The sequence below is a fragment of the Triticum dicoccoides genome, chromosome 3B (genome assembly GCF_002162155.2).
Source record: "Triticum dicoccoides isolate Atlit2015 ecotype Zavitan chromosome 3B, WEW_v2.0, whole genome shotgun sequence".
Lineage (NCBI taxonomy): Eukaryota > Viridiplantae > Streptophyta > Magnoliopsida > Poales > Poaceae > Triticum > Triticum dicoccoides.
The window spans coordinates 148,802,393-148,830,236 of record NC_041385.1 but is presented as its reverse complement, the minus strand read 5'-3'; the positions used below and the strand labels follow the sequence as shown (position 1 = coordinate 148,830,236).

Sequence of the window (27,844 nt, the reverse complement as noted above, 5' to 3'; positions counted from 1 at the left end):
AGGGGTTTTCGGTGCGGAAAATCATAGAAAATCCGTACAACGACGGAACGCGACAAATTTTGGCGTGCGTGCCGTGCATGGTCACTGTGGCCCGTGGAAAAAAATGAGCGACTTTGGCGGATGCGACAGAGAGACGTACGGCCGAGGGTCCCCTCCACCCATACCGAAACCACCGGGTTGCACAGCAAGTGCCAGTTTGGTTTGCCGGAATGCACCCAACTTTTGGCAGCGCGTGTGGGGACCTGCCCGGTGACCGCACGCCAGAGATGAACGAAATCGGACTACGAACGCACGTTGCGTCATGTCCGGGCAGTGCTTTAGGAGTTTTTGGTGCGGAAAATAATAGAAAAAACGAGCGACTTATGCGGATGACGGAGTAAAAAAGTGGTACAAACATGTTTGTTTTTGGTGCAAAGTTTAAAAAATACACTAAATGACAAAATTCTACAACTAAATAAATACATATTTAATATTGCGATGTGACTTTACCTAACTGCCCGGTCAGTACAACCCGGACAGTTGTACTGCCGAGCAGTTATGTAGAGCCATATCATAATATTAATTATGACCATGTATGGGTTAACTGACACGGCTATATAAGCTGGTCGGGGCGTCGTTCGGCGGCCGAGGTGGGACTAAACTAGCCAACTAGTCGTCGCCCACATTGATATAGTAGACGGGCCGTCGCCCACTTAATAATTGCCGCGGGCCCAACGCAGCAAAATATCTGCACGAGCCGTCGCTATCTGAGGGAATATTCCCGACAAATGCGCACGTCGCCCAATCACGTCGCGCATGCACTTTTTGCGTCGTACGTGCCGACGACGCGCCCGATCTGATCCCCGTCGCCCGCTGCCGCCCACACTGTCGTTCCCCGCCCGACAGCGTCGCGCCGCCGTTAACGCCTGTCGTCACCCCGCACTAGTCGACGTCACCACCCGCCGTCAACACCCGTCGTCACCCCCGCACCAGTCGACGTAACCACCCGCCATCAGCGCTGGTTGTGAACGCCCGCCGTCAGACGCCGTCGTCAGCCGCTGTGATTGCCGTCGCCCGCTCTTGTCGCCGTCTGGCAGGTATTTCTTTTAATATTTTCAATAGTATATAACACATTAGCTGCATGCAACGTCACATAGATATTATTATATGTATTATGGACATCGATGGTGTGATTGCATGTTCCGTAGAAAAGTGGGTTATTCTTGTTAATAAGTTAACACCAAGTCAGCGATTTACGTTTTACGAAACGGAGATGGAGGGCATGTTACGAATACCTTCGGTTAAGATGCGTGATAATTTGCTTGCACTTATGATTCAAGGTTACAATCCTAGTAGTAAAAAATTCATGGTGTAAGAGGCAGCCGGAAAAAAAGGGTTGATTTCACTGAGGCCTGATGATGTGTTCGCTATATTTGGTTTGAAGAATGAAGGAGTTGATGTTTCTAGTTTTTTGAGTATGGACCAAGGCAAAGCAATAAAAAAAATTCCAGCTAGTTTTGTTAACAAGAAGAATGGTAAAATATTGATTGATGATCTTATTGACAAGATTGTGAGAAATAAAAACACGGACGATGAATTTGTTCGGATGGCGTTTCTCGTCCTTTTAGGGACTATAATTGCACCAGTGTCTGATGAGTACATTCCGAAGAATTATTATGCACTAGTGCAAGATGTCAGGCAGATAAAAAAGTTCAACTGGAACGCATTCACTTTGCGGTTTTGTTTGTCGGAGATTGGTATGGTCTTGCAACCCGGTCGTGTTAGGGAATGGCCACGTGGCAACCTAGCACTTCTGCAGGTATGATTTATTTTTTAAATTGAATAGTTGTATTATGTAATAATACTGTAACACATGCTAAATGGTTGTTTGTTTGTTTGGCAGTATCTATATTGGGAGAAGGTGCAGCCAACCACCGGTCCACAGTATGATATTTTAGCGTTGTTGAGCCCCTTGATGAGGAATTGGACAGAAGCGGCAGCGGAGAAAAGAGACAAGTACGACTTTCAATATGGTCGTGGTGTTGGAATGGTAATACGTTAAATATATATTTTTCCGTTTAAAGTCTGCAATTAATTATTAATTAAATATGATTGTATGATTCTTTATGTTGTAGATCGATGACACCATTACTGAAGAGTACCGCTTAAACAAAATTAGAATGGAACAGGCTGAAAAGAATAAGAAATCCAGTACGAGAAAGTCTAACATTACTGGAAGGAGAACAGGCGTGAGTATATCTGAGGCTTCAGCTACCCAGAACCCTATTATGGATCGGATTTTGACTGAGCTGAAGCACATTCGTAAGGATATGCTTCGTATGCCGGAGCTATGCGCACAGGTACAAGTTTTTTGATTTTGCCGTTCACTATGTTTTTTGATGTGTCATATAACTAATTACAACTAATTTTTACTCATAGAGGGTCATAGAGAAATTGAACAAAAGCGTTGTATTCTACAAAGCCGATGATATTGAAAAAGAAGAGGAGAATGAGTATGGTGAAAATAGTGAAAGTAGAAACTATGGTGGAAAACCTTGTAAAGAATTTGTATATAATCCTGATGTGGACAATTTCAAAACACCAGGAGAAAAGAATGTGCAAGAGGATGATGAAGATGATATTAATGATTCTGAAGAGAAGACACCTTATTATTGCACACTGAATATTGGGATAATTTCAAGGGTGATAAAGAAGATCCTATCGAAGTTCCTGAGGTATCTGATGGGAAATCCGTTACATCTTTAGGAACAGATGAAATCGCATCACGTGGATCCGTAGATTGTATTGGAGAAGATGAGGTACATGAGGAGGGTGTAGGGAAACAGAAGCGGAGGGTATCAACATTATAAAGTTTCCTTATATTCCAGTTAAACCTACAAAGCATGCAAAACGTTCAGCAAAAGCAAGTGAGTTTTATCATATTTGTTTTCGAGCTGAACTTTCTACTTATCATTGACTTATTAACATATTACCGTCATGTATTGCAGAACTATTCGAGAAAGAAGTCTTTCAAGATGAATACGATGTGATTAAAACTAGTGTTAAGTTTGTTCGTGCTTATGAGCGGTCAGCAAAACATAGAAAGAAGGAAATATTCAATGACGGCATGCGCGAAGGTCTCAGTGCAGAGAGGGCTTGTAAGATTCTTGACCATCAATGGCTAACCGGTGATGTAAGTTATTGTTGTGTTTTATATTAGCTTTCAATGCAAATTGGAATTGTTATACATCATATAAATTATTTTCAGGTTATCAATGCTTATTCGTCGTATCTGTTGGGAGTTGTTGGTGACGATTGTCATATAATGCCGACCTAGCTGGTCAATTGGTTACTTGAGTTTAGACCGGACACCGAGCCAGGGAAAAATGACAACGAAGTTGTGGCGAAGAAGAATGAACCCGTGAATAGATGCATCGATGAGTATTTTAAAAAAGATAAGGCAAGTTCAATTGCCTTAATGTATGCATATATGGGATATAAATAATAAGAGAGTATGTGTTGATTGCATCATATTTTCGTTGTGATGCAGATTTATATTCCTCTTAATAAGGGAAATACCCACTGGGTTTCGGTTGTCATGCATCGCCCGAAGGAAGAGTTCCAGGTTCTTGATTCTTTGATGGGACCCGAACTTGATAGTGAAATTACAGAAAAAGTTGAGGAGCTGGTACGGCATAAATTTACATGAGTATATTGAAACTATCATTTAGTAACTGAACGATGTTAAATTATTTTCGTGCTATCATCTAGATGAACAGAGAAAACAACTTGGATATGACATACATGATGCAAATGCGAGCGGTGCTGTCAATTATCCGGATGTGTCTACCTGGCCTACCAAAACGTATAAGATGCCACAACAAGAAGACGGGTGAGTAAATACTTTCATATTGTTTTAATATCTTACCTGAAATGCGAACTTATGAACCATTTGTACGGACCAGCAATTCATGTGGAATATTTGTTCTTTGATGCTTTCAATATTGGAACGGTGAAAGATGGACAAGCCATTTTTCTCAGGTATGGTTTTATTTCAAATGCTTATATTCAATTAAATTCATTATGTAATACTATTTGAATTGTACTAATATGAAGTTCTAACAGGGGTCAATTGATAAATCGAGGGACTTAATAATTGCGCAAATTATTTTTCGGAGAGAAACACGCTCAACGATGTGAAGGACGAAGTTACCCAGCTTGCAAAGAAGAAATAAATGTGGCAAAAAAATTGTACTAGAAAATTTTCTGGGCTCAAATAATGTTTACATTTATTTCAACTTTGATATCTTGTGACGAAGAAGACACTACTATTTTGAATATTTAAGTCGAGAATGACATTTGGATTATTATGTTGTCTTCATGCCGTTGTCTTTAAATTTGAAATCTTCATATTCATAGTTCTGCCATCGTCAAATTGTTTGGATATAACAGTCCATGTTTTCCTATACTGTTGAATGTTAATAAAAATGCACATGTATTTATTATGCACTGTATTGCCTGTCGCCGTCGCCTGTAACACCAACGTTCTTATGTTTTATTTTTAAAGCACTATCGCCGTCGCTTATAACACCGACGTTCTTAGTTTTCCTTTGTAAAAAAAAGGCCCGACAAGTGCGCCGGCCAGTCTGACGTCAGACAGGACCGACGGCACTGTCCAACAGGGCAGCATCCGACGACAGGTAGCATAGCGGTTTAATCAAAGACGTTTGACTGCAAGTGCGTCGCCGGGTATATAAGCCGGTCGACGCGCGCTCCGCCCGGCGAGGTGAGACTAAAATTTTGCTATCGCAGCCGCCGTGCCTGCAGCGACGCGCGTGACCGCGTGGGCCGGCCCAATAACACTGTTTACGCCCGCGGCACAAAGACGACCCAAGTAGCAGGCGGCGCGACGGCGGCCCAAGTAGCAGGCGGCGCGACCCAAGTTCCACGCGGGGCGACGGGAAATGTTTAGTCCCACCTCGCCCGACGGAGGGCGCGGCGACCGGCTTATATACCTGGCAGCACATGAGCCGTCGAACTACTCTGATTACCTCGTACTGCTGCCAACCGTCTGACGCTACCCTGTGGGACAGTGCCGCCGGCGCACTTGTCGAGCTTTTAAAAAAAAATTTAAAACGACGGGGTTCTAAGCGACGGCGACCGTACAGTGCTGAAAAATAACAGTAAACAGCGACGGCACTAGTTTGGAAAAATGAGCACTGTCAAAATAAACGACGATTAAACAGCGACGGCACTACTGTGCAAAATGAGTACATCAAAATAAACAAAGTAAAAACTCCTTCTTGCATTACATAGTCCGTTATCAAAACAACTACTTATGCCGGTATCGTAGCAAATAGTCTGACATCAACAAAGTAAAATAAGTTCATATAACATATTTTAACACTTATTAAAGATCACATATATAGAACACTAAAAAACTGTCTCCAATGAAAGGGTGAAGCAATCTTCCATAGCAATCCATAATAAAACTGTCTTCAATCAAAGGGTGAAGCAATCTTCCATACTCCACAATTCAAACAAAGTTCCTACATAACTGTAAAATATGTGTTAATTCACAATAAACAAATAAATTTGGTTTGAACAATAAGATTTACAATAATATAAAAAAATCATACTTAGGATTTTGAGGGCACGTGGACTTATAATGACCCGTAAGACCGCACTGTCCACATTGACGTTTGATTTTCTCATCAAAATCTTTAGGTCTCCCATTTTTAGTGACATCAGGACCATCCTTACCGCGGCCTTTAACATTCTGTTTTGGTGCGCCTTTGGTGTTAACTTTTGCGGTATCGCAAACAAGACCATGATCGTGATTAGGCTCAAATGCATCGTCGTTCACAAACTATACCTCCGCACCAGGCCCATCCTCCTCAGTGTAATCATTATCTATTATGTCCCTCAGAGCCGCCTTAAACTTATCGAATAAAAATTGTTTATGGCATGCTTTATGAGTTGCTTCAGCAGATAAGATAGTCAACTCACTGTACCTAGCTCTGTCACCTGCACCTGCCCATCCCAACGCAAACAGATCGCTAGTGCGCTTCACGGGAAGTCCACCCCTTGCAACTTGGCTCAACCTCCGTAGCACTAAATGTTGGGGAACGTTGCAGAAAATAAAAAAATTCTACGCTTCACCAAGATCAATCTATGGAGTCATCTAGCAACGAGAGAGAGGAGTGCATCTACATACCCTTGTAGATCGCGCGCGGAAGCGTTCAAGAGAACGGGATTGAGGGAGTCGTACTCGTCGTGATCCAAATCACCGGAGATCCTAGCGCCGAATGGACGGCACCTCCGCGTTCAACACACGTACGGTTGGGAAGACGTCTCCTCCTTCTTGATCCAGCAAGGGGGAAGGAGAGGTTGATGGAGATCCAGCAGCACGACGGTGTGGTGGTGGATGCAGCAGTGATCTCGGCAGGGCTTCGCCAAGCACAGCGAGAGGGAGAGGGAGGTGCCAGGGGCTAGGGTGCGCAGCCCTCCCTCCCTCCTCTTAATATAGGGGTCCAGGGGGGCGCCGGCCCCTCTAGATCCCATCTAGATGGGGGGCGGCAGCCAAGGGGGGTGGCTTGCCCCCCAAGCCAAGTGGGGCGCCCCCACCCCTAGGGTTTCCAACCCTAGGCACAGGGGAGGCCCAAGGGGGGCGCACCAGCCCACAAGGGGCTGGTTCCCCTCCCACTTGAGCCCATGGGGCCCTCCGGGATAGGTGGCCCCACCCGGTGGACCCCCGGAACCCTTCCGGTGGTCCCGGTACAATACCGATGACCCTCGAAACTTTCCTGATGGCCGAAACTGGACTTCCTATGTATAAATCTTCACCTCCGGACCATTCCGGAACTCCTCGTGACGTCCGGGATCTCATCCGGGACTCCGAACAACTTTGGGGTTACCGCATACTAATATCTCAACAACCCTAGCGTCACCGAACCTTAAGTGTGTAGACCCTATGGGTTCGGGAGACATGCAGACATGACCGAGACGACTCTCCGGTCAATAACCAACAGCGGGATATGGATACCCATGTTGGCTCCCACATGCTCCTCGATGATCTCATCGGATGAACCACGATGTCGAGGATTCAATCAATCCCGTATACAATTCCCTTTGTCAATCGGTACGTTACTTGCCCGAGATTCGATCGTCGGTATCCCAATACCTCGTTTAATCTCGTTACCGGCAAGTCACTTTACTCGTACCGTAATGCATGATCCCGTGACCAGACACTTTGTCACATTGAGCTCATTATGATGATGCATTACCGAGTGGGCCCAGAGATACCTCTCTGTCATATGGAGTGACAAATCCCAGTCTCGATTCGTAGCAACCCAATAGACACTTTCGGAGATACCCATAGTGCACCTCTATAGTCACCCAGTTACGTTGTGAAGTTTGGCACACCCAAAGCACTCCTGCGATGTCCGGGAGTTGCACAATCTCATGGTCTAAGGAAATGATACTTGACATTTGGAAAAAGCTCTAGCAAAACGAACTACACGATCTTGTGCTACGCTTAGGATTGGGTCTTGTCCATCACATAATTCTCCTAATGATGTGATCCCGTTATCATTGACATCCAATGTCCATAGTCAGGAAACCATGACTATCTGTTGATCAACGAGCTAGTCAACTAGAGGCTCACTAGGGACGTGTTGTGGTCTATATATTCACACATGTATTACGATTTCCGGATAACACAATTATAGCATGGAGAATAGACAATTATCATGAACAAGGAAATATAATAATAACCATTTTATTATTGCCTCTAGGGCATATTTCCAACAGTATCCCACTTGCACTAGAGTCAATAATCTAGTTACATTGTGATGAATCAAACACCCATAGAGTTTTGGTGTTGATCATGTTTTTCTCTAGGGAGAGGTTTAGTCAACGGATCTGCTACATTCAGGTCCGTATGTACTTTACAAATATCTATGTCTCCATCTTGAACATTTTCATGAATGGAGTTGAAGTGACGCTTGATGTGCGTGGTCTTCTTGTGAAACCTGGGCTCCTTGGCTAGTGCAATAGCTCCAGTGTTGTCATAGAAGAGTGTGATCGGCCCCGACGCATTGGGTATGACTCCTAGGTCGGTGATGAACTCCTTCACCCAGATTGCTTCATGCGCTGGCTCCGAGGCTGCCATGTACTCTGCTTCACATGTAGATCCCGCCACGACGCTTTGCTTGCAACTGCACCAGCTTACTGCCCCACCATTCAAAATATACACGTATCCGGTTTGTGACTTAGAGTCATCCAGATCTGTGTCGAAGCTAGCGTCGACATAACCCTTTACGACGAGCTCTTCGTCACCTCCATAAACGAGAAACATATCCTTAGTCCTTTTCAGGTACTTTAGGATGTTCTTGACCGCTGTCCAGTGTTCCATGCCGGGATTACGTTGGTACCTTCCTACCAAACTTACGGCAAGGTTTACATCAGGTCTGGTACACAGCATGGCATACATAATAGACCCTATAGCTGAGGCATAGGGGATGGCACTCATCTTTTCTCTATCTTCTGCCGTGGTCGGGCATTGAGCTGAGCTCAATTTCACACCTTGCAATACAAGCAAGAACCCCTTCTTGGACTGATCCATATTGAACTTCTTTAATATCTTATCAAGGTATGTGCTTTGTGAAAGACCTATGAGGCGTCTTGATCTATCTCTATAGATCTTGATGCCTAATATGTAAGCAGCTTCTCCAAGGTCCTTCATTGAAAAACACTTATTCAAGTAGGCCTTAATGTTGTCCAAAAGTTCTATATCATTTCCCATCAAAAGTATGTCATGCACATATAATATAAGAAATGCTACAAAGCTCCCACTCACTTTCTTGTAAACGCAGGCTTCTCCATAAGTCTGCATAAACCCAAACGCTTTGATCATCTCATCAAAGCAAATGTTCCAACTCCGAGATGCTTGCACCAGCCCATAAATGGATCGCTGGAGTTTGCATACCTTGTTAGCATTCTCAGGATCAACAAAACCTTCCGGCTGCATCATATACAGTTCTTCCTTAAGATAGCCATTAAGGAATGCCGTTTTGACGTCCATTTGCCAAATCTCGTAATCATAGTATGCGGCAATTGCTAACATGATTTGGACGGACTTCAGCTTCACTACGGGAGATAAAGTCTCATCGTAGTCAACCCCTTGAACTTGTCGATAACCCTTAGCGACAAGTCGAGCTTTATAGATGGTAACACTGCCATCCGCGTCCGTCTTCTTCTTAAAGATCCATTTGTTTTCTATCGCTCGCCTATCATCAGGCAAGTTTGTAAAAGTCCATCCTTCGTTTTCATACAAGGATCCTATCTTGGATTGCATGGCTTCAAGCCATTTGTTGGAATCTGGGCCCGCCATCGCTTCTTCATAGTTCGAAGGTTCACCGTTGTCTAACAACATGATTTCTAGGACAGGGTTGCCATACCACTCTGGTGTGGAACGTGTCCTCATGGATCTACGAAGTTCAATAGTAACTTGATCCGAAGTACCTTGATCATCATCATTAGTTTCCTCTCTAGTCGGTGCAGGCACCACAGGAACATCTTCCTGAGCTACGCTACTTTCCGGTTCAAGAGGTAGTACTTCATCAAGTTCCACTTTCCTCCCACTTACTTCTTTCGAGAGAAACTCTTTCTCCAGAAAGGACCCGTTCTCGGCAACAAAGATCTTGCCTTCGGATCTGAGATAGAAGGTATACCCAATGGTTTCCTTAGGGTATCCTATGAAGACGCATTTTTTTGACTTGGGTTCGAGCTTTTCAGGTTGAAGTTTCTTGACATAAACATCGCATCCCCAAACTTTTAGAAACAACAACTTAGGTTTCTTCCCAAACCATAATTCATACGGTGTCGTCTCAACGGATTTAGACGGTGCCCTATTTAAAGTGAATGTAGCTGTCTCAAGAGCGTATCCCCAAAATGATAGCGGTAAATCGGTAAGAGACATCATAGATCGCACCATATCCAATAAAGTGCGATTACGACGTTCGAACACACCGTTACGCTGAGGTGTCCTAGGCGGCGTGAGTTGTGGAACGATTCCACATTTCCTTAAGTGCGTACCAAATTCATGACTTAAATATTCTCCTCCACGATCTGATCGTAAGAACTTTATCTTTCGGTCACGTTGATTCTCTACCTCATTCCGAAATTCCTTGAACTTTTCAAAGGTCTCAGACTTGTGTTTCATCAAGTAGACATACCCATATCTACTCAAGTCGTCAGTGAGAGTGAGAACATAACGATATCCTTCGCGAGCCTCAATGCTCATTGGACCGCACACATCAGTATGTATGATTTCCAATAAGTTGGTTTCTCGCTCCATTGTTCCGGAGAACGGAGTCTTGGTCATTTTGCCCATGAGGCATGGTTCGCATGTGTCAAATGATTCATAATCGAGAGACTCTGAAAGTCCATCAGCATGGAGCTTCTTCATGCGCTTGACACCAATGTGACCAAGGCGGCAGTGCCACAAGTATGTGGGACTATCATTATCAACTTTATATCTTTTGGTATTCACACTATGAATATGTGTAACATTACGTTCGAGATTCATTAAGAATAAACCTTTGACCATCGGGGCATGACCATAAAACATATCTCTCATATAAATAGAACAACCATTATTCTTGGATTTAAATGAGTAGCCATCTCATATTAAACGAGATCCAGATACAATGTTCATGCTCAAAGCTGGCACTAAATAACAATTATTGAGGTTTAAAACTAATCCCGTAGGTAAATGTAGAGGTAGCGTGCCGACGGCGATCACATCGACCTTGGAACCACTCCCGACGCGCATCGTCACCTCGTCCTTCGCCAGTCTCCGCTTATTCCGCAGCTCCTGCTTTGAGTTACAAATATGAGCAACCGCACCGGTATCAAATACCCAGGAGCTACTACGAGTGCTGGTAAGGTACACATCAATAACATGTATATCACATATACCTTTGGTGTTGCCGGCCTTCTTGTCCGCTAAGTACTTGGGCCAGTTCCGCTTCCAGTGACCACTTCCCTTGAAAAAAGCACTCAGTCTCAGGCTTGGGTCCATTCTTTGGCTTCTCCTGGCAATTGGCTTACCGGGCGCGGCAACTCCCTTGCCGTCCGTCTTGAAGTTCTTCTTACCCTTGCCTTTCTTGAACTTAGTGGTTTTATTCACCATCAACACTTGATGTTCCTTTTTGATCTCTACCTTCGTTGATTTCAGCATTGAATATACCTCAGGAATAGTCTTTTCCATCCCCTGCATATTGAAGTTCATCACAAAGCTCTTGTAGCTCGGTGGAAGCGACTGAAGGATTCTGTCAATCACCACGTCATACGGGAGATTAACTCCCAGCTGAGTCAAGCGGTTGTGCAACCCAAACATTTTGAGTATGTGCTTACTGACAGAACTATTTTCCTCCATCTTATAACTAAAGAACTTGTCGGAGACTTCATATCTCTCGACCCGGGCATGAGCTTGGAAAACCATTTTCAGCTCTTCGAACATCTCATATGCTCCGTGTTGCTCAAAATGCTTTTGGAGCCCCGGTTCTAAGCTGTAAAGCATGCTGCACTGAACGAGGGAGTAATCATCAGCACGAGACTGCCAAGCGTTCATAACGTCTTGGTTCTCTAGGATGGGTGCTTCACCTAGCGGTGCTTCTAAGACATAATCTTTCTTTGCAGCTATGAGGATCCTCAGGTTCCGGACCCAGTCCGTATAGTTGCTGCCATCATCTTTCAACTTGGTTTTCTCTAGGAACGCGTTGAAGTTGAGGGCAACATTAGCGTGGGCCATTTAATCTACAAGACATATTGTAAAGATTTTAGACTAAGTTCATGATAATTAAGTTCATCTAATCAAATTATTCAATGAATTCCCACTCAGACAGACATCCCTCTAGTCATCTAAGTGAAACATGATCCGAGTCAACTAGGCCGTGTCCGATCATCACGTGAGACGGACTAGTCGACATCGGTGAACATCTTCATGTTGATCGTATCTTCTATACGACTCATGCTCGACCTTTCGGTCTTCCGTGTTCCGAGGCCATGTCTGTACATGCTAGGCTCGTCAAGTCAACCTAAGTGTATTGCATGTGTAAATCTGGCTTACACTCGTTGTATTCAAACGTTAGGATCTATCACACCCGATCATCACGTGGTGCTTCGAAACAACGAACCTTCGCAATGGTGCACAGGTAGGGGAACACTTTCTTGAAATTATTGCGAGGGATCATCTTACTTAAGCTACCGTCGTTCTAAGCAAATAAGATGTAAAACATGATAAACATCACATGCAATCAAATAGTGACATGATATGGCCAATATCATATTGCTCCTTTGATCTCCATCTTAGGGGCGCCATGATCATCTTCTTCACCGGCATGACACCATGATCTCCATCATCGTGTCTCCTTGAAGTTGTTCGCCAACTATTACTTCTACTACTATGGCTAACGGTTTAGCAATAAAGTAAAGTAATTGCATGACGTTTATTCATTGACACGCAGGTAATACAATAAATAAGACAACTCCTATGGCTCCTGCCGGTTGTCATACTTATCGACATGCAAGTCGTGATTCCTATTACAAGAACATGATCTCATACATCGCATATATATCATTCATCGCAAACTTTTTTTGGCCATATCACATCACTTGGCACATGCTGCAAAAACAAGTTAGACGTCCTCTAATTGTTGTTGCATGTTTTTTACGTGGCTTCTATAGGTTTCTAGCAAGAACGTTTCTTACCTACGTAAAACCACAACGTGATATGCCAATTTCTATTTACCCTTTATAAGGACCCTTTTCCTCGAATCCGCTCCAACTAAAGTGGGAGAGACAGACACCCGCTAGCCACCTTATGCAACTAGTGCATGTCAGTCGGTGGAACCTGTCTCACATAAGCATACGTGTAAGGTCGGTCCGGGCTACTTCATCCCACGATACCGCTGAAGCAAGATAAGACTAGTAGTGGCAAGAAAATTGACAACATCTACGCCCACAACAAGTTTGTGTTCTACTCGTGCATAGAAACTACGCATAGACCTAGCTCATGATGCCACTGTTGGGGAACGTTGCAGAAAATAAAAAAACTCTACACTTCACCAAGATCAATCTATGGAGTCATCTAGCAACGAGAGAGAGGAGTGCATCTACATACCCTTGTAGATCGCGCGCGGAAGCGTTCGAGAGAATGGAGTTGAGGGAGTCATACTCGTCGTGATCCAAATCATCGGAGATCCTAGCGCCGAACGGACGGCACCTCTGCGTTCAACACACGTATGGTTGGGAACTCCTACTTCTTGATCCAACAAGGGGGAGGAGAGGTTGATGGAGATCCAGCAGCACGACGACGTGGTGGTGGATGCAGCAGTGATCTCGGCAGGGCTTCGCCAAGCACAGCGAGAGGGAGAGGTGTCGCGGGAGGGAGAGGGAGGCGCCAGGGGCTAGGGTGTGCAGCCCTCCCCCCTCTTTATATAGGGGTCCAAGTGGGGCGCCGGCCCCTCTAGATCCCATCTAGATGGGGTTGCGGCGGCCAAGGGGGGTGGCTTGCCCCCAAGCCAAGTGGGGCGCCCCCCACCCCTAGGGTTTCCAACCCTAGGCGCAGGGGAGGCCCAAGGGGGGCACACCAGCCCACCAGGGGCTGGTTCCCCTCCCACTTCAGCCCATGGGGCCCTCCGGGATAGGTGGCCCCACCCGATGGACCACCTGGACCCTTCCGGTGGTCCCGGTACAATACCGATGACCCCCGAAACTTTCCCGATGGCCGAAACTGGACTTCCTATATATAAATCTTCACCTCCAGACCATTCCGGAACTCCTCGTGACGTCCGGGACTCCGAACAACTTTCGGGTTACCGCATACTAATATCTCAACAACCCTAGCGTCACCGAACCTTAAGTGTGTAGACCCTACAGGTTCGGGAGACATGCAGACATGACCGAGACGACTCTCCGGTCAATAACCAACAGCGGGATATGGATACCCATGTTGGCTCCCACATGCTCCTCGATGATCTCATCGGATGAACCACGATGTCGAGGATTCAATCAATCCCGTATACAATTCCCTTTGTCAATCGGTACGTTACTTGCCCGAGATTCGATCGCCTGTATCCCAATACCTCGTTTAATCTCATTACCGGCAAGTCACTTTACTCGTACCGTAATGCATGATCCCGTGACCAGACACTTGGTCACATTGAGCTCATTATGATGATGCATTACCGAGTGGGCCCAGAGATACCTCTCTGTCATACGGAGTGACAAATTCCAGTCTCCATTCGTGCCAACCCAACAGACACTTTCGGAGATACCCGTAGTGCACCTTGATAGTCACCCAGTTACGTTGTGACGTTTGGCACACCCAAAGCACTCCTACGGTATCCAGGAGTTGCACAATCTCATGTTCTAAGGAAATATACTTGACATTTGGAAAAAGCTCTAGCAAAACGAACTACACAATCTTGTGCTACGCTTAGGATTGGGTCTTGTCCATCACATCATTCTCCTAATGATGTGATCCCGTTATCATTGACATCCAATGTCCATAGTCAGGAAACCATGACTATCTGTTGATCAACGAGCTAGTCAACTAGAGGCTCACTAGGGACGTGTTGTGGTCTATATATTCACACATGCATTACGATTTCCGGATAACACAATTATAGCATGAACAATAGACAATTATCATGAACAAGGAAATATAATAATAACCATTTTATTATTGCCTCTAGGGCATATTTCCAACACTAAACACTTAGGTATCTCACGTAAGCGTAGCTAAATCAGAACATGAAGAATATGTTTGCAGGGAAGTCCTTTGCGATACATGCTTCTGCAACTGCACTTCACAGTTTCTTCGGAGTTACCTGGGGTGTACTCCACAGTGAATCTGATATCCCTATTTTCCTTCCATGTCAGTATGAATCTGTGAGTGTCTGCTCCTCTCAGTATCTCAAGGACCTCAAGCTCCCGTGCCTTCTTCATATCTTCTTGCAAGATATAAAAGTTTGCCGTAGTGAACTCACGGGCAGCTGATTTCTCAATATCGTTACACTCGTCCAATACTGGTACTGGAACTGTCTGTGAGTTTGTGTAATCGTCATGCGCCTCGTTCTCACGAAGACGAACTATGCAGTTCTCATAGTGCACAATCATATCAACAATAGTCATACCAGAGTCTAGATGCAAGTGAAGGCATGAATTCAGACTCTCACTTCGCTGGTTACTTCACATACCTAAGAAAAACCCACCTGACAGATATGATGCAACCCAAAGCCTTTTCTTCTTGTACATCCTACGTAACCATGTCTTTGTTTTCTCCGACTGCCATTTGGCGGTAAACGCTGCCCATCTCTCCTCAAATACCTTCTTTGAAGTAGCATAATAAAGTAGAGACCTGAACTCCTTTAGAGACTTATGATGAAGGTGTTTCTGCATGTTCTTCTCAATATGCCACAAGCAAAGACGATGCCAAACCTTCGAAAGTACCTTTCTTATGGCCTTAATCATAGCTGCATCTCGATGGTGTGTTCAAAGAAGAAATCTGGATCTCTCTCTTTTCTGGTCATCATGATCCCAATGGCAGTGTCTGCATCACCTTGTGCAAGCAACTTCATTTTTTCTCTATAACACATGTTATAAAGCTTCTCCCTCCCAAAACTAGCCTTTGCATATGACCCGTACCTACCGACGAGTTGATCATAAATCATATGTTTCCTTATTCCAGCACCTGCCATGGTTAAGATCTCAACTTTCTGATATTCTTTTATCTGATTATGAGACCGAAGAAACGTTACCTCATCCGGTCTAGCTAGAACGTGACTGTGATCATCATTGAAACTACTGACATACCAAATGTCACGCTCTTTATCAAGTTTCAAAGTTATATGCGCATCGCAGAAGCAACGAGTCTCCCCTCTCAGCCTGCGGGTCCTGCCTTCCATTGTACAAAGTTTTGACTGTCGTTTCCCAGCTCTCGCACACAGATACTTTCTCAAGCGCTTAGTTCCCTCAGGACCTTTTGAATATTTCAGTGAGTCATTTCTTACCCTGAAACCACGCTCGTAAGCATAGTGGTTATAGAAATTGTAAGCCTATCCTAGTGACTTCAACGTCTTCCACATGACCTTCCAATGCATGTCCAATGATTCTTGCTGATATTCATCAAATCCGATGTCAAAATTAAACAGATCATCACCAACATGCTCATCATTCCCGCTTGTACCATCTACATCTCCCTGTAAATTAATGCATTAAACCATTTATGTCAGTCAGTTATTATTTTAATATGTAATGTAGTGATGTAAGTTTCAAAACTTACTTTGCTGGAGCTGTCATCATGAGATGCATCAACGTGCGATTTGTCACTTTCATCGTCCACAATATTTCACACAAAGTCCCCGTCCTCGTCCATCTGCGCGCATTGCAAAAAAAAACATGTAAGTGCTCATATGGTTATTATGTTATTTCTTCTCTGATTTTATTAATAACATACCCGGAGTGCACTTTCAGCAAATGAATCATCTATATCCATATTATCATCATCATCGTCATATCGCTGCATGATGCAAAAAAATATGAAATTTTCCGTGCGGTCTATCATATTTATTGTTTTTATCAACATTGATCACACTTACATTGCCACTATAAGATTCATCCAAACTCATGTAGTTCTCCTCAGCAGGTTCATCCATATTCAGTGACGAGGTTTCGTTGTCCTCGCCGTAATCATTGCCATCATAATCGCCCTCCTCCTCTAACTATACATAGTTAAAAAAATTGTACGATCAATCAAACACCGTGTAACATCATCCCTAAAACAATTATTTCATCAAGCACAATGATGTCTCAAACCAACCTCTTGCACGACGGCGAGGATTTCAGCCGGATCCATTTCCTCCGATAACGAACGTGATGACGGCGTGACGTTGCTGGCCGGCGGAGGCAGGTGTCGACGGCGTGAGGACGATGGCTGGTCGTAGCAGGCATAGTGCGCGGAGGGAGGCGGCGACGTAGATCGCGGGTGGGCGGCCATCTGGGTGACGGGAATGGAACGTGGCGGCAGCGGTAACGGCGCCGGGGCACGCGCGGCGGCCTGTTTGGGTGGCGACCCGGACGACGGCGACTTGGCGCAGACGGGGGCCGACGTGGAGACGGCGTGGATGCGTTAGGGTTCAGGGTTTCGACGGCGGGCGTCGGCGGCTATCGTGTCTTTTTTTTCTCCAACACCTGTCGATGCCAACGTGGAGACGTGCGGGCGTACGACGGCGACGGGTGCGGGTACGCGGGCGGGCGTACGTACAGCGACGGGTGCGGCATACGCTGGCGGGCGTATGACGTCGCGCGCGGACGTACGGCGTCGGGTGGGTATTTCTATACCTAATGTGAAATTACCATACTATCCACTATACGTTTTAGGGGGGGGTGTAGCAGTCTCCGCATAAAATCTCAAATCAGAATTATGGCGAGCAGGTTATATTTAGGCACAATAGGTGATGAACATGATAACATGCAGCTATCCCACGTCAAACATGCACCTATGCATGTAAAAAGGGCGACAACAACATGCTACCATCAATGGAAAAAGACACAAGAACATGCAACCATTACACAACTTACATTTCATAAATATTTTACATCATACTACATCAATTCATTTTTTCTACTTCATCAAAATATATATATCAAACTATTCCCGCAACAACATGCGGAGTATTATCTAGTTTTCATAATCGATTGTGACTCAAACAATTCTCAGCACATGGCCACCTTAGAATTGAACACGGGTACGAGGATGATCGTCGGCCGGTGGATCATGACCTGCGGCATTACTGGCACCAAGAATACTGGAGCCGCCTGGCACACCGGATTACTCAGCTCTGCTGGCCGGAACGCCGCGGCGTGGGGTTGTGTATGTTGGGTAGCTCTGGCTGCTGATGTCGACGTAATGGTGATCAAAGAAGCCGCGCCATTTGTCGAGTCTGCCGTCAACAATGGCGACGACGCTATCCGTCGTGCGAAAGCAGGGGCGAGCGGCGGCTTGGAGGGCGCCGTGCCAGCCGTCGACGTCTTGCACAACGGATTACTCAGCTCTGCCGGCCGGAATGCCGCAGCGTGGGGTTGTGTATGCTGGGTAGCTCTGGCTGCTGATGTCGACGTAGTGGTGATCAAAGAAGCCGTGTCATTTGTCGAGTCTGCCGTCAACAAAGGCGACGACGCTATCCGCCGTCCGAGAGCAGGGGCGAGCGGCGGCTTGGAGGGCGCCGTGCCAGCCGTCGACGTCTCGCGCAATGGATTCGGCGAAGTCGTGATCCGCGGCACGGGAGAGAGAGCGGGAGCGGCCAGGCCCTAGGAGGGCCGCCCGTCGACATCGGCCGGCTTCGCCGGCAACAGAGCCGGCGACGTCGCGCTACGCCGCATGGGAGCTGGTTTTCCGAGGGCCTGGGAGGTCGGCGACGGGGCGGCGGCGGCGTCGCGGAACAGGTAGACCCGGAACCGGCGCGTGTTCTGGTCGTTGAACAGCCGGACCTGCAGATCCCGGTAGAGCAGCATGTCCAGCATGTCCCGCAGGTCCTCGTCCGTGTCCACGTCGCAGAGCGAGTCCAGCCCCTCGCCGGAGTAGCAGTACTTGAGGGAGAAGTCGGAGAAGCCCGCGCGCGCCGCCAGCAGGTCGCGGAAGCCCCTCGTGGAGACGGACGAGACGGCGTTGAGGAGCAGGTGCTCACCGTCGACGTACCTCGGCGGCTGACCCTGGGCGCGCTCGATCCTCCCGCCGTAGCTAACCATCAGCTTCACGCGGCGCTGCTGGTCGATTGCCATGCTCTGTGCGCGGCGTCGCCCTTCTTCTCGCGAACGGGATTCCAATGATCCGCTGGGTGGAGCTAGACTGGAGGGGGCCGCGCGTTGCCGTCTGACTTATATTGGTTCACCTTTGCCCCTTCGAACGAGAGACGGACCCGGACTCATGACCGAACGACAGACGGACCCGGACTCAGGACTTGGATCGTGCTCCCACATCGCACTTGGCGGCGCGACACCGATCCCCTTCTTCCTCTGTTCTCCGCCCTCCACCCCTGGTTCCGTTTGGTTCTTGCACTCTCCGTTCCAGTCTCTGCTCTGATCTACCTCCCTGGCTCATCTTCCTGGCCATCTGCTGCTGTTCATCCTCTTCCGCTGCTGTTCCATCTCTGTCAACCATCTCCATCCCTAATCCAAATCTGCTCAATTCAAATCCATGATCCGCTGAAGCCTTTCATTGATACGGATAAGGAGATCATCCCTTTGTTTCTGCGGGCAGAGACCATGGATTTGTCCTGTTCATGGATGATACGGCCTCTTCTCTTGTCTGTCATCGGCATCCTTTGTCTCGTGAGTTAAAGGTTGGTGATCCGCCGCCGCTGCTATGGATCCAAGCTGATGGAGTTCGCCCTGATTTCCCCATGGCCCCAACTAATGATCTGAATATTACTGTTCATAGTGCTACTTTCCACTATATATTAGCTAATGTAGTTCATCCTGCTTCTGGGGTCCAATTTTGTTTGATTTGTACTAGCAAACATGCTTGCAACGGTAGAATTTTTTTTAACAGACCCCTATTTCAATAAGCATTGCTCAAGAATGAAAACAGAAGACAATACTGAAGGTACGTTCGTCTGTTCACTCTTGGCTGAGGACATAATGATTTTTGACATGATGTCACTATTAATTGTCATAGATTGTGGACACAGGAACAGTAAAGACATTTTTATTCACTTCTAGAAATATAATAGTTAAATTATTGGCATGAACATGGTCAAACAAATATAGAAGAGCTGAATAATAGTACCACTATAAGCTTAACAGAATATAGTGAAATTCTGCATACCAGGTCAGCAAATATCAACAAAATATATAAAACACATACATCATCGGGAATATTAGGATCTGCTCCAGACTTTAATAGGAGCTTAATGAAGTTGATATAACCTCCATGCATCGTAGCAAGCAACAAAGGAGTCAACATGGAACCATTGCAATTGACATCAGCACCAGCCTGTGAAAAGAATTGTGCAGAATTATGCTCATGGTGATATCTCCATGCAGAGATCGTAGAGTAAGCAAATCACAACATCGCATGGAAAAATAATCTAGAGAATACTCACCTTAATGAGTAGCTTCATGCACTTCAATGAACGGTAAACAAGAGCACTCATAAGGGGACTGGTAGTACCATTGATAATGATGTTAGGCTGAAAGCAGAGCATTGTTGTATTAAGATAAGAAGCACAGGCGTTATGATAAATTCAGTGGTTACGTTTGAGATGAACAAGGATATGACTATCAAAAAGCATGTCATCATATAATCAACTGGTGTGTGTCCGGTAGTTGAAGGGATCGGATGGTAAGTAGGTCCAATAGCAATTCTGACCTAGCATGCTTGATTTGTTGGAGGATTGGAATGGGTTGCTCCATTAAATGAATCACACTTCAAAATCTCAACTGAGTGTCCCTAATAAAATGATTATGTACTGCGGCATCTAAGTATGTATCAATCCGAGCAACCAAAGCAGACCCAGGTTAAGACATATTTGTCCACGTCATATAACTATGCACAAACATAAAACTTCCCGTCGAAATTAATTATGAATCAAGAGAAATAAGAAGTATCAGAGGCCATATACATTTGCATGGTGCTCTAGCAAAATCTTCACTGTCTTATTCTGCTCATTATTAGCAGCCCAAAAGAGTGGTGTTCCACGGCCACAGTCTATGTCAATAGGCACTCCTTTTGACAGGAGGAACTCTGTAACCTTGCAGCATCCTGTGGTGAACGAGATGATTCCATAAGTCATGTGGGTACATGCATTGAACAAATGACTGGAGTAGAGTAAATAATTACCAGTACAATGACTAGATTGCAGAAATTAAGTGTGAGGGTGTGTGACATGGGGAGTACCTATACCCACAGCATGGTGGAGAACCGTGCGCCCTTTGTCATCTGCTTTCACAAGTTCACCGCCATGATCAAGAAAATACTTGACGGTAGCAACATCAGCAGACTGAGCAGACACCATAAATGGAGTCGCACCTGTAACAAAAGGCACATTGTTAGCACAGTCGTACATCTCATACTGGCAAACATTTACATGGTAGCCACCAAATTGAAAAATGGAGAAAGGGATAGAGAAAGACCTAGAGCTGTATCCCCAACCCCAGGAGCATTTACATCTCCTCCAAGCTCCTCCACTAGGTACATGAAAACCTCTAAATTGCCTGCGCATGCCGCGAGATGCAACAGATTACATCCGTTCGTGTTGATAGAAAAAAGCGCTGACAGGTCGCCATTTCTTTTGGTAAGTCTCTTTACAATATCTTTCACAAAAGTAAACATGATAGGATTATAGAAGCGAATAGACAAATTAACAAGTTAGAAAACCAAAAGAAAAGAAGCAAACATGTTGAATGCACAAGAGCCTCTGGAAGTCAAAGTGACTGATCTATCACATTGCTGGACAGAGTCATGCGGTGAAAATACTTGATAAGACACACTATGCTGCAAATTAGGACGCAATGCACAATTGTACCGCATCATCTTTAGTTCTCACATTATCAAGAGACTGATCAACCCGTTTTTTTTACTATGGTATCTAATCATGTGAGCGTGATGATCGGTCCTAAAATTAATATGCCATGGCTGTCACTTAGAAAAATATTTTTGATTGAGTATGAGAAAACCTTTGACAAAGGTATCGGATAGGAAAGTCTAGTGAGTAAAACATTCAAGAGAAGTACATAACTATATTTTTATGCCAGCTTACATGGAGCAAACTGTACTGAAACTCTGGAAGGCAGCGCACACTGTAACTACTCAAAATAACTGACAGACGCAACCAAATGTAGTCAGAAACCAGGTCATGCAGGCGGCCCATTAGGTGCTTCTCATGCAAATCTATTTGTTTTTACTAGTTAGAAGGCCATCTGTGCTTACCCAACGCCCATGTTTTAACTCTGCAGACTTGCCACCCCATAGCTTGCCCTTGAATCTCATGATCCCAGAATGTAGGCTGTAATCTGAAGAATTATCCTGTTTTTGCACTAACAACTTTTCCAGTAACTGTTGAGACTGTGGATCCTCCTTATAACTTTCCACTAGATCTTCTGCCCATGTAGGAGTCACAGCAGATAGGGTGAAACAACTTGGCAATAGTCTAGACAAAGCATCTGCAACTTTGTTTTGCACTCCTTTCTTGTACTGGATAGTGAAATTGAATTCTAAGAGTTTCATCATCAACTTGTGTTGTACTCCCTCTGTTATTTTTTGATATGTGATGAACTTTAAGGATTGTTAATCAGTTTTGAGCACCAGCTCATTGCCCAGCAAATAGTGCCTCCACCTCTTTAATGCTTCCAAAATAGCTAGAGCTTCTTTTTCATAGTAGAGAGAGCTGCATTTCTTGGACACAGAGCAGAGCTGTAATAAGATATGGGTCTTCCTCCCTGCATGAGAACTACCCCAGTGCCCTTTCCTGATGCATCAGTTTCCAATACAAATGGTTGACTGAAATTTGGTAGTGCCAGAACTGGAGTTGTAGTTAATGCTTGTTTCAGTGTACAGAAGGCCTTGTCCTGCACTGGGGTCCATTGGAACTGTCCTTTCTTTAGAAGGTCATGTAGTGGCCTACAAATAAGGCCATAATCTTTAATAAACCTTCTATAATACCCAGCCAAACCCAATAAGCTTCTCAACTTTGTGACTGTGTTAGGAGTTGGCCAATCAGCAATTGCTGCAATCTTTTGTGGATCAGTAGCTACTCCCTTCTCAGAAATCACATGTCCTAGATACTCCACTTTTTGCACTGCAAAGCTGCACTTGGACATGTTTGCAAACAACTTATGGTCCTTCAACACTTGTAAAACCATTTGGACATGTTCCAGGTGCTCTTTGAGGTCTTTGCTGTAGATGAGGATATCATCAAAAAACATCAACACAAACTTTCTCAAATAGGGAGCAAATATTGTATTCATCAGTTCTTGGAATGTGCCAGGAGCATTAGACAGCCCAAAAGGCTAAGTACTCAAAATGCCCCAAAAAGGTCCTGAAGGCAGTCTTGTGTATATCATCTGGGTGCATTCTTATCTGGTGATAACCAGATCTCAAATCCAACTTAGAGAAATACTTTGCTCCATGCAATTCATCCAATAAATCCTCTATTACTAGTATAGGGAATTTATTCTTGACTGTCAGGGAATTTAGTTTTCTGAAATCAGTGCATAACCTCATAGAGCTATCCTTCTTCTTAACCAGCAGGATTGGAGCAGCATAAGGACTTTGGTTGTGCCTGATCAAGTGTTTAGCCAATAACTTTTTTATTTGCTCTTCCATTTCTTTCTTTTGATGTTGTGGAACTCTGTAAGGTCTCAGTTGTGGAGGATTTGCCCCTGGAATCAAAGGAATTTTGTGATCCAGTGCCCTATGAGGTGGAAGTTCAGTGGGCTCCTCAAACAAATCAGCATATTTCAAGAGCAGTTGTTGTATTTGTGGAGGAGTTTTGGTTCCTTCTGGAGCTTCCATAAGTATATTGTGCACTTGCAATAAGAATACCTCTGCTCCTTTACCCATGAGCTTCTTCACATCCTCTGCTTGAACTTCCTTAGTGGTTTGAGGGTTTGTGAAGATAGCTGTAGATATTGACTGTTGCCCCTGTTGTGTGAAACTGAACTGTTGCTGGGGAATGTTAAAAGCCACAGGACTAACTGTTGTAAACCAGTCATACCCCAAGATTACATCATGGGTAGGCAGGTCTAGAGTTCTGAAGTTGTGTGACATCTTTGTTTTAGCAACTATGAACTCACACTTTGGAACTACAGATGCAGATATTAACTTTGCACCACCTGCTACAGCAATGGCTCTTGGTTTCACTGGCAATATGTTGCAATTAGCTTTAGCTGCAAATTGTGGATTTATAAAGGAAGTTGTACTGCCCGAATCCAGAAGAGCAAGTGCTCGTTTGCCATTGATGTGTATAATGATTGTTGGTGTGGGCACTGCCAATTGTTGGCCCATAGCATGAGCAGAGAGAAACATGACTTACTCTTCTTGTTCATTAGTTTCCACTTGTTCATGTTGTGTTCCTTCCTCTATTTCTTCTTGTTGCTGCTCCCCCTCCTCCTGTTACAACATATGGACATTTGGTATTAGTCTGCACTTGTGTCCATGCACCCACCTGTCCCCACATCGCCAGCATTCCCCCACTTTTCTCACTTTTTGAGTGTTAGTAACAGGGGCTTCTGCTTGTCTGACAGGTAGTGACTGCTGTTGCAAAGGGGTGCTCTGCTTTGCTTGGGAATGCCAGCTAGACTTCTGGTAAACATTGTTGTATGGGACTCCTTGCTTCTTTGGTGCTACACTTATGGGAGGGTGGCAAGGTTCAATATCTCTAGCCAAACAATAAGCATCTGTAAGTGTTTGAGGCCTGAGAGGCCTGAGTTGAAATTTTATCCCATCTCTTAATCCATTAACATAACACCTGACAAACCACTGTTCCCCTAGCTCAGGATTTTCTTCCTGGACATCAGCCATGAGATCTCCAAAAACCTTAGTGTATTCTGACACTGAGCTGTTCAGTTGTTTAACTGAGTTGAATTTTTCAGTTAAGTCATAGGATCCTGTGTCAGAAAACCTGTTTATCACTTCAGCTCCAAACTGCTTCCAAGATAATTGTTTCTTCAGTAACCCAGAACATCTAAGCCACACATCAGCTTCATCCACCACATACATTTGTGCTAGGGACACCTTGTACTCTTCAGGAGCTGCTGACATTTGAAAGTACTTGTTGCATTGCCTAATCCACCCCACTGGATCATCGCCCGAAAACCTTGGAAAGTCCAGTGTTGGTCCTTTTGTTAATGATCTCATGAACTGAGCTTGCATCTCTTGTTCATAGGTTTTGTGATAACCCTGCCACATTTGCCTCTCTCTATTCTGTTGATAAAATTTGTTGAAGGCTGGACTGGGCACATGATCTCTTGCAGTTAATGGTGTACTGACATTTTGGCTAAAATCTGTCCTGATTGCGTTTGCAAACCCTGGAGGTGCTTGTGTTCTGCTAGTTCTTATTGGGGGCAGATTTTGCAATTGATCTTCCATCTATTTTGATTTTTCTCTTTCAAGATCCAATTGCTTCCGCAGCTATTCTGTTCTGGTCAGCTGATCCTGAATGTTTTCTTGCTGCAGCGTTGGGGACTTGGGAACTTGATGAGAGGTGGAGGGCATTTCACTCTGAGTAAGTGTTGTTGTGGTTTTTACTAGAGATTGCAGCACTGAACTGATGGTAGACAGTTGTTTGTTGAGGTCCATAACCCCTCCAACCTGCTTGGAGATTTCTCCTTGTTTAGCACTCATGGACAGCACCTCCCCCTGTAATTTTGACATCTCGGACCGCATCTGAACATTATCCTGCCGCAGAGCGCCAAAATCATCACCCAGTGCCATGATCTCTTGCAGATCCGCCTCGTCAATTGCCTTTGCATGCCCCATCTCCTTCGATCAGAGGATTGGGTGAGGAATTTTAACACTGGAACTCCAGCAACCCTTCCCGTCCCTCTGATCCTGCCACCGCCACGATCCACGCCACTGTAGCGCACAGATCTATGCAGGAACTCGGGATTTTACTGGTCAAGCAGTGTGCCCGAGCAACCGATTCCGCTCGACAGACCTGCGCCCGAATTTCACCGCCACCAAAACCTCCACACCGTCGCCGATCACCACCACCCCGCCGCCAATGCCACCCACTGAACTCCGCCGCCGATCACGAAGAAGGGTGGGAAGAAGGGTGGGAATCGCCCGTCGGAGAAAATTGCCCTCGGAATTGTGCTGCCGCCGAGGATCTCTGGCTCTGATTACCACTTTGTCAGGACCTAGCCATGATCTAGAGAGAAATCGCAAAGGGGATTGTATAAACGGAGAGGAATGAGTCTCTCAGATCTACTTTATTGAATGTATGTAAACGAGCTAGCGTATATGTGAAGCCATCAGGCAATCCAGAGAGAATAGAATGCTCGACCAGCCACACCCCGGCTGTTATATAAGGGAAACTTTTACCGGCAAGACGGTGAAGTGAAATAGTAACTACTAGAAATGGTACAATAAGGATCTAATGGCCCGTGACGCTGCTAAGCAGAGGAGCGATCCTGGCCGTTGGTGACGCGTTAACTGAACCGAATGCTGAAACTGAACTTTACTGCAACTCAGGTCCTGACACTCCGACCTCGTGAACGCAGCACACGCATGACGTAACCAATCAAGCGTCGCCAGACTAGAATCGAAGCAAGGAGAACCAGAGCAGCCGGGTTGATGAACCGGAGAAGAGTAGAATAGTACGCTTGAGGCGGCCGAGGTTTCCGTCGTGGGCCGCCTTCATGAGAGCCTTCTCACCTGCACACGCGCGCGCGCGCGATCGCCGTCAGAAACGCAGCCAGGGTTCAGAGAGAGGGAGGGGGTGAACTTGGGAGCAAATCGAGAGGGTCGGGAAGCGGAGGCTGGACGCACCGGTGCCGTCGTCCTTGACGGTGGGGCGGAGGAAGACAAACGGCGCCGCCATGGCCCAGCCCCGGCGGGGTGGAAGCTCCCCGGAGGCGGCGGCGACGAGACGGAGAACCCTGCGCCGCGGTGGGGAGGGGTTTGGGTTGGGGGCTTCGAGTTTTGGCCTGCCGCTTTGGTTTGCCTCGTTAACTTGGCGGTGATGGCGACGTCGTGGTTGGCTGAATGAGTCCGGTGTTGGTGCACCGGAGCTAGCGCTGTCTAGTGACTTGTGGCCCCGCGCACACCACCGCTCAGTTGCTCGGACAAAGACCTGGTCCACACAGACTACTTGTTCTCGGGGAAGGTTGGCGAGTAGCCGGTAGCGGGTGCAGAGGTTTCTTGCGAGGGTGGATGAGGTGAGCCAATGTAGGGGTGACACGTGTAGATCAAGGACGAGCGAAAAGCTGCAGCGAGGACTGCACCTTCCACGGAAATGGCGCTGAGAAACCGTGGACGCTGCACTATCCGGTGGCTCGAGCAAATCAGGCAGAAATCACAGATTTGATCTGAGGCAGAAATCAAATCACAAACTGACCTGTTTACGAAAAAATTTCACTCTGCTGACCCTTCGGTGTGGCGCCCATGTCTAGAGATTCGGCAACCGTCTCCTTGTATGCAACCCAACGTTGCTCGGAGTTCACACACATTGTCTTCCAACGGATGTGCGTTCCTAAACCAACATTATGCCTTCTCTCGAACTCAACAACGTCACTTGGGTCCATCCAATTCAAATCTTTCCTCACTTGTTTCAAAAGCTCCGCATAGCTAGGACTACTCTCAAACACCATGTCAAGCTCATCCGGGTCCGTCTCAACATTGCCTTTCAAAAAGGCCTCTTTATCCACATGATGAACATAAACACATGTTCTCCCCATCCCTACAATAATCAAAAACACACATATATCAAGTAAATACTTAAGAAAAATATCTGCACACATATGCCCTAACATATATATGAATTAATAACTCTAACCCCCACATAACAATAACCACAACCCTAACACCAACATAACCCTAACGCCAACATCAAACACACATAACCCTAACCCTAGCATACTATGGAAGCCTAAACAACCCAAATTAGCAAAGAAATATAACATCATTCAACACAAATTTCCAAATCCTATCAAAATCTAGGGTTTCCCCAAACTAGCAAGATTTGAGCAAATGTGACAATTCCTATGGATGAAAACGAGGGGATCGGAGGAGATTACCTTAAGGGAGGGGTTGGCTTCGAAATCCACGGTCAAATACTCCGGATTTGCAAGATTT

The 27,844-nt window shown here is 45.6% G+C and overlaps 1 protein-coding gene across 1 annotated transcript in view; it reads right to left on the bottom strand.

The window, feature by feature from the left end:
- LOC119279414 (putative ankyrin repeat protein RF_0381) overlaps positions 1-26,591 on the bottom strand; it is a 32,008-nt gene extending 5,417 nt beyond the window's left edge. Inside the window, exons 1-3 of the mRNA XM_037560654.1 lie at positions 26,540-26,591; positions 26,372-26,425; positions 21,184-21,363 (exon numbers count right to left, since the gene is read on the bottom strand). Of these exons, the coding sequence (XP_037416551.1) occupies positions 21,184-21,363; positions 26,372-26,425; positions 26,540-26,591 (286 nt within the window). The remainder of the gene's footprint in view (positions 1-21,183; positions 21,364-26,371; positions 26,426-26,539) is intronic.
- Between the last annotated feature and the right edge of the window lie 1,253 nt (positions 26,592-27,844).